General features: G+C 38.8%; 1 protein-coding gene across 2 annotated transcripts in view; it reads right to left on the reverse strand.

The window, feature by feature from the left end:
• The window catches only part of Dmtf1 (cyclin D binding myb like transcription factor 1), a 39,331-nt gene that overhangs the window by 1,431 nt on the left and 24,636 nt on the right, over positions 1-13,264 (reverse strand). Inside the window, exons 8-17 of one of the 2 annotated variants that reach the window (XM_028776082.1) lie at positions 12,881-13,038; positions 11,742-11,774; positions 10,836-10,945; positions 8,795-9,023; positions 7,935-8,086; positions 6,586-6,795; positions 4,175-4,260; positions 1,545-1,700; positions 852-1,229; positions 69-213 (exon numbers count right to left, since the gene is read on the reverse strand). In XM_028776082.1, coding sequence (XP_028631915.1) covers positions 69-213; positions 852-1,229; positions 1,545-1,700; positions 4,175-4,260; positions 6,586-6,795; positions 7,935-8,086; positions 8,795-9,023; positions 10,836-10,945; positions 11,742-11,774; positions 12,881-13,038 — 1,657 coding nt within the window. The remainder of the gene's footprint in view (positions 1-68; positions 214-851; positions 1,230-1,544; positions 1,701-4,174; positions 4,261-6,585; positions 6,796-7,934; positions 8,087-8,794; positions 9,024-10,835; positions 10,946-11,741; positions 11,775-12,880; positions 13,039-13,264) is intronic. The other variant, XM_028776083.1, reaches the window with a different exon arrangement.

The raw sequence follows: 13,264 nt of genomic DNA on the forward strand, positions 1-13,264 counted from the left end.
TGATCCCACCCCCACCCCCTTACTGTTTATCAGGCTCACGCAGTATTTATCACGTCTTGGTAGAGTACCTGTTAGTGTTGTCAAAGGCAAGACAGATTCGGTATCTATAACATCAGACGCCTGGATAAAGCCTTGTGGTGAAGGAACGATAAGTATTGTTTCATCATCAATTGTCTGATGAACTTGGTGTACTATGGTAGGAGACTCTAAATCCTATATAATATTTTAAAAGAGAAAACAAAAACAAAAAAGAGAAAGAGAAACCAATTTACATTTCCCAAGTAAGTCCATGTTTGTTAGTACTTAGCTCTCAAATATATTCCATTTTAAAATTAGAACACAAAGGTTAAGACCTTACAGAAAAGAATTATGTTGCACTGTGGGATATATGTAATTCCTAAAATCTTCTATTACCCATACCACCCAAAGGTGATCCAGCAGTCTATGCCAACATATGCCTCTCAATTTGTTGCCTGTGGAGAGAGGACACTTCAGCAAGGAACTATATGCCCAGCTGTTGCCGTTTATTTCTGTCGGCATCAAGAACTCCTTCACTTACACCTTTGAGTTTATGCTCTTGAGTCTAAAGAAAACAGGAAGGCACTAGAGCAACGGATCTCAACCCCTTTGTGGGTTGTGTATCAGATACTTACATTCCAATTCATAACAATAGCAAACTTATAAAGTAGCAACGAAATAACTTTATGCCTGGCATCACCATAACATGAGGAACTGAATTAAAGGGTCTTGGTGTGGGGAAGGTAGAGAATCACTGTACTCCAGAGTATCTCTCCTTTAAAGTACCAGTGAAGCCCAAAACAAAACAAGCTACAGTCTTCCACACAGCTTACCTCAGTAACATAAGCACTGGCTAAGTCGGAAGGCGGTTCTTCCTGCTTAAGGTCAGTGTCGGCAATTTCTTCCTCTGTTCTGACCATGACACTATTCATCAGTTCTGTGCTATTTTGGTCGCTGAATTTAGACATGTGAGCATTATTAAATGATGGTTGTATAGTCATCTTAGGCCGAGGAATTTCGTCTGGGAAAGTGTCTGCTTCTAGTGCATCTGGAGGCTCAGGAAAATCAGATGAATGAAGGTCACTATCAACTGTCAGTTCTGCTTGGGAGAGTGAAGAAGTGATGTCCTCTGTAGCAACAGTTTGAATGATGACTCTTGGTGTGTGACACTGTACTGTGACATTGTCGCTTGTGTTCAACAGGTGTTCTGGCTGTAACATTAAAGGAAACTATCAATGACAAAATGACTAACTGACCGTCTCCCTTTCCCATACCTTTTGCCTCTGCATCCACTTCATCACTTTTCTAGCCTGTGTTTACGACCCCTTCGAGTCCCTTCCTCTTGTACATTTCCTACTTGAATGGTATCACTCTTTGTTAAAGAAACAGTGGAGATTACAGGTGTACCCAGGAAAGAACTGCATGCAAAATACTGTGCCAAGAACAAGAAGTATGAAATACTCTGATACCCAAACTACTTTACATTTTTATCAAGTAATCAGGCATTCAAAAATTATATAACATACGGATAAAGCATGAACAATGATCTGTTCAGGAGAAGCAGGAGCAGCAGCTGCCAGGGTTACTGTGGGACTTGTGGTCAGTGTTAGGGGAAGGCCTTGACTTGAGCTTGTCTGAAGAAGGTAGGTGCCTGGAGTACCAGTGGGCTGTAAATGGAAAGACTAAAGAAGAGAAAAGAGATTCAGCATAGGTACAAAAGCCTACAGATTAACTCTACATCTATATTTAAGGCCAACTTGAATTTAGTAGCTAGCAACTGCACTTTCCAATCATGAAGGTAGAAAATGATGAAGTGAACATTCTTTATTATGTAAACTGTCTCCAACCATCTGAGATATAATGAATATAGCATTTACTATGTCTTTTGCTCCTATGCATTTCTATGTTCTAGTTTCAGCTGGTTTCAATACAGTAGTTTAAGGAGCCACCATGGGCAATGCAGGAACCCAATTTTCAATCACCTCTTTAAACTTTTTGAAGTAGTTAAACAAATTTCTAAGACGAGCAAGATGTCTTAGTGAATTAAGGCATTTGCCACCAAACTGGAGTTTGATCCCCAGGATCCAGCAAGTAGAGCAGGCTTGCAAGTTATGCTTTGACCTCCATCACCACTAAGGTATGTGCCCGCCGCCCCCATAACAAGCTGCATTGATACGGTTTTAAAAGGCATATTAGCAGTGCTTATTGACTTGAATGTTTTTATAGAGCACTGTTAGGAAATATTCATGTATTCAGGAAAATGAAGACACTTATTTGAAATGAGATGGTTAACTAGAAAAACGTGTCTCTATGAGGAGTCTGGGTTATCTTAATAACCTACAGAATAAGTATTTTTATATATTAGGTAGTGGGTAAGCTGGATAATCAATTTTTCAATTTAATACTGTCTTGGCCAAAATCCTTCCTATGTCTTGAATCCCTGATACAGGTTTTCTTATTGCTAACAAGGAGATAATAGCTATGTCTCATGGAAAGGGCCTGTAGACATAAAAACTGTTAAAGTGCCTATCACCCACTGAGAAATTAAGTTTTTCTCTGCTTACTCAAAAAATGAAAAATTATTTAAAAAATATTTTTCTAAATGTTTTAAGTATTTACTGCAGATAGCAAGGAATACTGTATATACACATATACATTTCAAGTGTTTTAATAAACTTAAGTATATATTTCAAGAAAATTACATGTATGGGTGTTTTGCCTGCTGTTTGTATGCCTAATATGTTCCTCGTGCCCACCATGGAAAGAAAAGGGTAGAATTGAAATTAGCGATGGTTGTAAGCTACCCTGTAGGTGCTGGGAACAGAGCTTAGGCCCCTTGGGAGAACAGCTACGGCTCATACTGCTGAGCAAGTTCTCCAACCCTAGACAGACTCTTAAAACATTTTGTACAACCTCCTAGGTAAAAACCCATAACAACACCCAGTACAGTTTCCCCTTTAACTCCTTTCCCCAAGTAAAAATAATAAGTTCTGATTCTATCACTGTTAAATATACTGTACATTCCCACTGTGAGACCACTTTAAGTCAGAAATGGAAAGAAAATCTGTAGGTACTCTGGCAATCTTCCAGGGAGCTAGCAAAAGGTACTGACTAAATTATTGTATTAATATCTAATTCTTTAAATCTTGAAGCAACATGAATAGTGTTTACATTTTCTTAATAAACTAGAGGGAGCTAACTCTAGGCTTGCTTTAGGAAGGAAGACATGAACTGGGGCTTTGGCTTTTTAGATTTTCATTGCCCCTAAAAGAAACCTTTGGATGAGGGCTTATTTATCAGTGACTGCATGGCTGGCTGAAGCTGTAGCCTCTGCTCTGACCCAGCACAGTAATCACCTTGCTAACCCAAAATTCAAAATGGAGCATTCAGGTATGAGTTCTTATGTCAACAGACACTTTCCTTTCTCTTAGATGAACTTGCAGTTAGAATTTGATCATTTGATAGCAAGTGTGTAGCGTACACACATGCACAAATGCATCTGTAGGCCAGAGGCCAACGTAAGTGTGTTCCTCAGTCTCTCTCCAACTTATCTTCTAAGTCTCTTTTACTGAAATGGAGCTCCTTGACATGGAGACTGGCTGGCCATTAAATCCTGCAATGGTGGAATTACAGGTAGGTATGTGCTACCACGCCCAGGTTTTTTTATATCAGTGTTGGGAATCTAAAGTCCTCATGCTTACACAGCCATCTTCCCAGCTCCCGATGAACTGTTTCACATTTTTACAAATAACAAGGTTTATTAACTAACCAGGAAGGACTGGAACTAGCAATTTTGTATGCAGTGGCTAGTGTCAACTGCTTACTCAACATACTCAAAAAATACTACCAACAGCTCATGAAGGCTTCACCAGCTCTCTCTTAGTAATCTGTCTGATCTAAGAGTCAGCACAAAGGTAGACCGTTTACTCAGTACTACTGTCATTTTGGGATGTAGAAAGACCATTGGTTTATGTTCACATGGAGAAGCAGCAGCATGACAATGACATAGAATTGAAGGTCTCATTTATGTCTAGACTGTCCCTCTGGCCTCAGAATTCTAATTTCATCTACTCAGACAATAACAGTTCTATTAAAGATACCTGATCTTTGTTTTGCATAAGAACAGCCAATAACTATTATCTCAAGTATTACTCACTGGAAGAATCTCAAATGTTTGTAGTGTTCCACTGTTTAGTGTTATTGTTTCTGAGTCAACAGAAGCAGCAGGGGAGTCTGTTGAAGCTGTAGTAAGAACAAGGACAATAATAAAATGCTTTGTGAAGTTTCTCCAATGGATTCAGCTGTCATGAAGGAAATTTCATAATGAATGATTTGCCTGTAAACCTAAAGTTACATGATAGACTTATCTGGGATGGTACAAAGATCAGACACACACAATAGCCAATAGCTAACGGGAGCCCACTGCCAGCTTTACTAAAATAGCCATGCCTATCATGCTTTTTTTTTTTTTTTTTAAATATGTATGCTTTCATGCTTTCTAGAAAGCAATAGTAACACCATGGGCCTCATAAACCAAAGATACTATTGGAACCGTACAAGAAGTTTGCTGCTAACTCTTGGTGTATATCAGAAAGTGGTGAAAGTATTCGGAAGCAAGAATACACCAAGGCTAATGTGGAAAGACAAACTTAGAGTAACATTTTCTGGAAGTTTTAGTAAGCAGTATAGATGTGGACTGGCTTCTTTCTTTCTCTCTCTCTCTCTCTTTTTTTTTTTTTTGGTTTTCGAGACAGGGTTTCTCTGTGTAGCCCTGGCTGTCCTGGAACTCACTCTGTACACCAGGCTGGCTTCGAACTCAGAAATCCACCTGCCTCTGCCTCCCAAGTGCTAGGATTAAAGGCGTGTGAAGGCGTGCGCCACCACTGCCCTGGACTGGCTTCTCTTAACATGAGATATTAGTTCTAGTAAGACTGCATCTTCCATGGCCACTGAAAAGTAATTTAGTCCAAATTCAACATTTAAATTTTTTATCTGTTCTACCTCTATAGAGTTATGAGTAAAAGTAATTTTTAAAACCAAATGAATTTTTGATAGTTTTTCAGAAGACCATATTTGGGGGTTGGGGGGAGGTGTCTAATGAGCAAAATGAAGAGACTGGGGTCAGAATGCTAACAATAATGGATAGGTTACAGAACTCTTACTATACTCACATACCTTGCAGGAAGTAGTAAAACACTCTTAAAATCATTAAAAAGAGATGGTAGGAATGAGTATTAAGGTTCCATTTATAAAATATTTGCTGTCGTCTTAATGAGTATTTGTCATCCTAATGGTGGCTAACACTCTCCTGGACAGTTTATTAGTAACGTCTCATGTATTTATTTAGACTAGAAACTTCTCTCACTTCAACTATAAAACAAAAAACATGGAGGGTCAAATAATGAGTAAGACAGGTAATATACTTAGTTTAAATGCTTCTGAAGTAGCTTTGCTTGTGGTGCAGGTGATCAAACACAGGGCTTCATCCATGCAAGGCAAGTGCAGCCCCTCAAAGGTAACTCTGATAGTCAATGCATATATAGGCATATATGGTCAAATCAATAGGTGCCCATGGTTTCTAAACCAGGGCACCAAGACAGTACATTTGTGTGTGTGTGTGTGTGTGTGTGTGTGTGTGTGTGTGTGTGTGTATTTATATTTGTCCTAATGAAAGAAAACACTATTAGCATCTTACAGATGAAGTCAAGAAACACAGCATGGAGTAGGAGGGTACCCTGCAAAAACTTATTCAAAATGCAATAATAAAATGCTCGGGTGAACACCAGGTGTAGACTTGTGGACAATAATAACCTTTTCATAGGCAAACAGCATCATGTAGGACCACCACCACCACCAAAAAAAAGGGTGTGTGTGTGTGTACAGCATCATGTAGGACCACCACCACCACCAAAAAGGGGGGGTGTACGGTAAATAAAGATGGCTCCAAGAACTGGAACTCATCTCTGTCACTACAATCAAAGAGATGTCAGGAAGGGGGAAGGTGCACGTGGAGCTGAAGTGAAGTTTTTCCTCTTTCTCTATTGCTGGTTCCTGAAATACTCTAAGCAAAACCTGACATGCAAAGATAACTGAGATTAAAGACATTTTCCTGCATTAAACTGTCCCTTTACTACCTTAATTTTTTTCCCCAACCTTTATAAAGATCTCATTTTTAAAAATACACTACCTCAGATCCACCCGTTGTTTGCATTCTGGACTAATTATAAATGGCATGTCACATTGAATTCTATGTATTTGCTAACAAATGTTTTAGGAAAACGTTTTCTACTAATCAGTGATTTAGATATCTATTTGATTAATTTCTATAAAATCCTTATCCTTAATTATAAAATCTAGAAAGATTATTTAGAAGTACTTGTAGCTGCTAGGCGGCTGAAACTCTTCTTGTCACGCATTCATTCTTGTGCAGATGTTAACTGAGGTAAACAGAAAATGCCTTAGATCTCTCAATTCAATTTCCATCAACACTCTAGAAGACTAGAAGGCACTGGAGCCATTAACTAGATCCTAGGCCCAATGGCAAGGAGTCTTGAGGCCAACACTTACAGACATGGGTGATCTGGACTGGAATCTGCAACGCTGCCATGGGGCTTGGAGAGATGGCTGTATTATCTTCCAAGCGGGCGACTCTGATCTGAACATGCTGTACACTGGAATTGCAATTACTGTTTGGAACTCCAGATCCTGATTTATTCTCCAAAAGCACTGGGTTGTTTTTTTGGTTCTCATGTAACTGTTTAAGACCTTTTATTAAGACTGAAGGGAGATGGGTAGACAAAAAGAACATTGACTCTCCGACAGACCACCATCTAAGCAACAAGGGGAGTGGGGTGGGAGGAGGGTAAGGAGGGAAAGTATTTGGAGTAAATAGTTTATACTGCACGTGAGAACTGTTAAGATAATATAACATCCATCATAACATTAAAAAAGGATTAAAAAAATTTTTTTGGAGATGGGAGTGGTCTTGCTATATTGCCCGGGTTGGTCTCCAATTGTTAGACCTAGTGATCCTTTATCTCAGCCCCTCAATTGGCCTGGACTTACATATGCCACCATGCTTGCCCAGATATTAAAATCACCCTGTTCTTGCCATTAGAACTATAGTAAAATAGAAATGGGTGGACACTGTTAATTAAGGGCATGGAGAGAGAGTATCTTCCGTGTCCTACGTCTTCTGGTAGAATTATTTAGGAAGTTTATTTTGAAATGAGTAGTATGCTTAAGGGCTGCACTTGACTGCCAAATAGTTGTATGTACTTAGGTGTTTCACTCTAGATTTTGCTCGTTTTGGAGTGTGAGGGATGGTGTCTGTAGGTAGTGATCTGCCTGCCTTTGCTTTCTTAGTGCTCAGAGTACACGTGTTAACCACATGTCCAGCGTTTGTTCCTTCATGGTAATCTACATGAACCCTCTCTTACTGTCACCCTCAGCACTGAATTCTCCTCTGGAAACTCTAAGTTAGGAGTGCCGTAAGAAGAGAAATTTGTTTGACAGCCTAAAGCAGACTGTCACTTAGGTTAGCACTCCAGGTCTCTGGATTTAGTAACAAGAGTAGAAAAACCATAGAGCCTATTTTCTACAAAACAGAGTACCAGATTTTTTTTTTTCCAAATAACAAACTTAATTCATTTTTTAGAAAGATTTGTATTAAATGAAACCATGTAAAATTTACTTCCTCTTTATAGTTTACATGGAAGAACATTTACATATGTGTCCTCCCCTTACAGGCTTTGGGAATTACAAATCACATGGATTCTTCTCTAGAGCAGAAAAGACAAGTACTCAAGGAACAAGGCAGTTTAAGTGGAAACCTGCCACAATGGCCTTACTTGAGGCGAAGAGCTTCTAACTACTATATTTTTCAGAAGTAATACTGTAAATAAGTAGTACATTACCAGGAAACGAAACATCCTTATGGTTTGCAATTTGCCTTTTGATGGTCCACCATTTACTTCGAAGCCACTGTGGTGAACGGACACTGCTCCATCCCTCAGCTAAAAGATCCCAGTTTATGTCGTTTTCATCAGCTACATCAAGCTCAGCTATCCTACAGATTACAAAACAAATCTATTAGATCTTAAATTTATAAGATTATTTATATAAACTATATAAAAATGACTTAGTTGAGAAAAAAACAAAATGGAAAAATGAAACAAAACCCAGCATGACAATATACCTAAATCTGGTCTTAAAAGTCTATTATTTCCTAGCTTTTTTTGTCACTTTGATGAAACTGTAACTATTATGTTCTGAAGATTTCTCCACTATATTTTGTTCATTAGTTTTTATGGTTGAAACAAAATAAAAACCAAAATTTACAACCACACCCACACCCACCTGCTGCCATTATCTTAAAGCTACCTGCTGAATTTCTGTGAGGCAGAAGTGTTTACTGTGATCTAACTTGATGGTGCATGTGACTGTTGCTAGGTCCTTGTTGCCAACTGTAGCATAGTAACCAAGGACAGAGGAGCACTTACTCTACCATGTTCCCACAGGCTGGGCTGAGGCACTCAGGACGACTGTGGAAAAGCTTCACTGCCATTGCCTTAGTCTCTGCATCCTCATTTGGTACTTTCTTGGACACTAACTACACCAACCATAAAGGAACAAAGAGCTCACTGTAAAGTACTCAGGATCTTAAACATGGCTCTCCACAGAAAGGCTGCTTTTCATTAGGTACTCAAGGAAGTCAAGAGGAAAGTCAATCAAGTATCTAAGCAGGCTTTTGTTGCTAAAGATCTGGGATACAAACCTTAGGATGAGATTGATTTCATCTTCCTTGGTCCATTCAGTGCCCCCACTCTGTTTCCAGTTCAGGTAGTTGAGCCATTTAGATCGGCATTGCTTTTCTGAGCGGGTACCCACTCTTTCAGCTACAGCTGCCCAAGACACACCCTGTGTGACGATGTCCCCTGGCTCCGTGCTTGTTAATTCATGAACTACCTCTGCAAGTCTCTTTTCTTCTTCTTCTGTCCATTTCCCTGAGAAAGGAATCACCCAGACTACATTGTTATCTTCTCAGTCATTACAGGACCAGCCCTCTATGTCCCAGCACACATGCAGAGTATGAGTAGTTCTGTTCACCAGTTTACAACACAACAGCACTCAGCAAGCAACCACATGTACTCAGTAGAAGTACAATTTATTGGCTTTTTAAGAATATATTACCTAAAACATATCTATGAAGACTCACATATCCTCAAGCTGAATCAAGCCCTTTGTATACAAACAGTAAAGTGGGAGGACCTTGACTAATGACTCTCTGAGTTAATACACACCCCAGCAACAATGGAATACACTTAAGAGGCTGTTCTTATTATGAGTAAAAAATAAAGGATACATGGAATAACATCTATGAGGTCATCTACTTCAGTAAGAATCAGATTTACCCATTAAAGTACCATCCCAACTCCAAGCCACTGCAATGATGTATTAACCAATTATGACACTAATATTCATACACATTTTCATTCCTGTATTTTCCAAATCTCTAAGCTTATTAACAATATCTAATGTTTCTCTTTTTTTTAATCCTCCCCCCCCCCCCAAAAAAAAAAAGAGAGCAAGAGATAGAAAGGAATTTAAAAAATTCTTTACTTTTGTTTTTGGATACCACTTGATAAAATGTTCTAGAAAATGTTTAACCTTTGTTATTTCAGAACCACACTCATGGAGCATATCCTTCCCTGAGTCCCTGTCTGGATGACATTGACAGACTAGGACAAGGCTATGCTTTGCCAGCAGTGTGTACAGCATGACTACACTGTCTTGTGGCCCAGGGAGAAGCCATCAGAAGCCATACTGTAAGTCAAAAGGGAAGCTGACAAGTCCATCAGGGTGCTGTCATCAGAGAACACTGTGCTAACATACAGTTCTGTGCCTCCAGCAGCCCACGGAACCTCTGGAGCGTCATCCAACAATTCTACTCCCTTCCTTAAGCTAGCCACAGCTAAGAATGAATGAAAGTTGGTGAAATTCATGTTCACACTGTCTTCCTGGTAATGACTATGGTGAGGGAGATAGAGGGCATATCCCTTGATTTCACCTTAGGTAAGGGGGTAAAGATAAATACTGTTTAGAAGCTGGAACTAAACTTGAAGAAATTTCTTAATTAAAAGACTGAATATGGATTATGGATCCTTCAGGGACATTAGAACCAAAGGAGGCCCATGAAAGTGTCTACTGTAACTTGTTTTACATAGGAATTATGGCTCAGAAAGGGTAGAGCCAATGACAGAGTTTCTACAGACTACTTTTTCTCACAAATACTAGATCTGACGTTTATCTTCAGTACATTTGTAAATATTAACAGGTATGTGCAGACCTGTCAGGACACTGAAATACTAATAACCATAAATTTGCTTATGGAAAACTATAATTCAAGTTTGAGATCCACAAAATATATATAAAATCCTGAAACAGGCACAGGTTTCTTCCTGACTTGGGGTTTTCCTGAACCTTAAGTTTACATCAGCATAGGCTGTTGTTCAGTTAGATGGCCTTATATCAAAACTACTTCTGTCTTTGAAAGGAATGGTTTCCTGTGTGGGACAGTTTTAAATTGATACAAAACTGCAACATGCTAGTCTTAAACTTATTTGAAAATGGGGTGTTGCTGCGTCCTTGTTATCAAGGTTCAAAGCATAACACTCCGTTGGCCTGATCTATTAAACCGGAGGGGGGAAGAGTAGGAAATGAAGCTCTGAAATAGTAGCAGACACACAGTATCTGCAGAGGCCGGAGGCTCCCAGTGACAAGGGAAGGCCGCCCTCCGCAGCGCTCGCCCACAGTACCTGTGTTGCAGGTATCCTTCATCAGCCGGCAGCGGTCTTTGACAGAAGAGGCACTCCTTCCTAGGGCCGCCCCTATTGTTGCCCAGTCATTGCCATGCTTTATGCGGAGCCTAGAACAAGAGTCTGCCCATCAGCATTTGGTTCAACTGTTTTCTCCCTTTTAATTTCACCATTTATTCTTCATTCTTCTTCTTCCCTTCTGACTGGTTTGGAAGTTGTGGGCAGCAATACTTTTGAGAGCCAAAGTTTGAAAGTGTGGCCTTTTATTGGGTGGGGTCCACAGTTGTCTGTGGGTGAAAAAAAACAGGCAGCAATTGCCCTTTTCCTGGGTCAGAGAAAAAATAGGTAACTTGGATATGTGTTCAAAAAGACCAAATTTCCCCTCAGGCTACTGACACAATTCCCAGGCAAGCCCCAAAGTTTTTCCTTTTGAGCTTATTGTTAACAAGCATCTTTAGACATTTAAAAAAAGTCCACCAGTTCCTGATCAATAGGATCCACTTTCAATTATCTTCAGCTATACACAGACACACACATAAAGTATGCACCGCTCTTTATGTGTATAGTCTTAGGTCAATGAAACAAAATTATGCTTCTGGAAATGGAACAGCCCTTCATTCCAGGGAACATTCACCAGGCCTTAGTTTTATAGGAAGCCTTTGATCCTGGTATAAATTTCCTAAATTTAGTGTTCAGGCCACTGAAGATATTCACTCAATTTCTTTTGGAATACCTGTTAGTAGTCTCAACAAGCACCTGGTGACTAACAACAGGAGAATAATTTGTGTATTTGGGCATACCTAATATATCTTCTAAAAGAAATTCATGCTTTTTAGAGACAGATGAAATTATACCAGTCTTCCAAAAAAGCTAACTGCAGTCATGAAAACAAAATTGAAAACTTACTCCTTGAGCTTCTCAATTTCTTCAGGAGTGTATCTAGAAATTCAGAACAAGGGAGAAGAACTCAATTAAATATGGAATGCTGCTCAAAACATTACCCCAAACCAGTTTTATTTAAAGACCTGAATCACACAGCATATAGATTATATTATTAAAGTGTTTTAAAGGGAGTTCTTAAAAAGTTAAAATAAATGCTTCTACATTCTTAAAAACCCCAATAATTACTTTTAGCTATAATATACATACATACTCTGTCACTTTCTCTATGAAAATCCAACATTTCAAACAGCTACCTGCCTTATGTTATCTAGTTAGGACTCTGCAATTACAAATGCTCAATAGACTTATGAATAACAGTATATGATAGGTAAAGAGAAAAAAATTCTTATTTTTTTTCTAGCCAGGCAGATACTCTAACACATTTCTCTATTTCTACACAGCCAATGCAATGTTCCTTTTATATGTTTTTAAAAATATTTATCTGAACATTATATAGGCTGTCCATGTTACAACCAGTTGTACTACATGGAAGGCTTTTGAGAACTTAGGCACATCATTCATTCTTGAGCCTAATAATTCTGTGTGTTCACCATCATAAAACATTTCTTCACTGGCAGCTTGCTGGTGAGCTAGGGGAGGCCTCATTATGCACCTAACATCCCAGAGACAGAACCAGCAGCGAGACCACAAGGTACCACACTGAACACCCCTGACACCTGCCGTAAGTGCTGCCTTTCACAGACATCTATCCATTACCAGCTGAGTTATTTTCTACTCTGGTTTTATTTAAAATCAAATGAAGTCATTATCCTAGTATTACTATATTCCCAAATCAGGAAACGAAGAATGAATTTGGAATTCTTTTAACAGTTTCTACATTTTTAACCACCGCAATGTTTAATCTACAAAGGAAACTCTGACATAGTCAATTCAATCAAGTTAACCTAAGTAAGGTAGTTCAGATTCTAATTCTTATAAAAGTCCTTATTATGAGGTTTCTCCACATATCCAACACTTACAAAATTACACAATTACCAGTAATGACTCATAGCTGCCTCCATTCAGGAAGTAACTTTAAAACCTGACATTCCTTAACCACTCCCCTTGTTCCATGAAAGCATCCACAGTCCCAGTTCTCATACTTCCCCACGTGGTTCCTGTCGTCATACATGCGCAGGACTCTCCTATACACGGCAAATAACGGCCGGTTCAGCCCCCACGCTATGGTCCTGTAGAAATCTTTTCTTTCGTCTTTTGACATCTCAAAGATGATTTCTGTAGCATCTTTTATTCCGCGAGCCTAAATGGGTTACATTTCTTTGATTTAGGGATTTCTTACATACAATGTATGTGGGTATAGTATGCTTTTAAATTAGTTTTAAGGTTAAAAGTCAACAATGACATTAAGAGAAAGACTTTATTGCTAATAAATCAAATATAAACTTAATGCTGCATTAATTATTTATGTGATACTTAAGGGCATAAAAATAAACTGCAATTCAAACAACTCAATTTCAGTTTAAATC

Source organism: Grammomys surdaster, unplaced genomic scaffold (genome assembly GCF_004785775.1).
Source record: "Grammomys surdaster isolate TR1022 unplaced genomic scaffold, NIH_TR_1.0 264, whole genome shotgun sequence".
NCBI lineage: Eukaryota > Metazoa > Chordata > Mammalia > Rodentia > Muridae > Grammomys > Grammomys surdaster.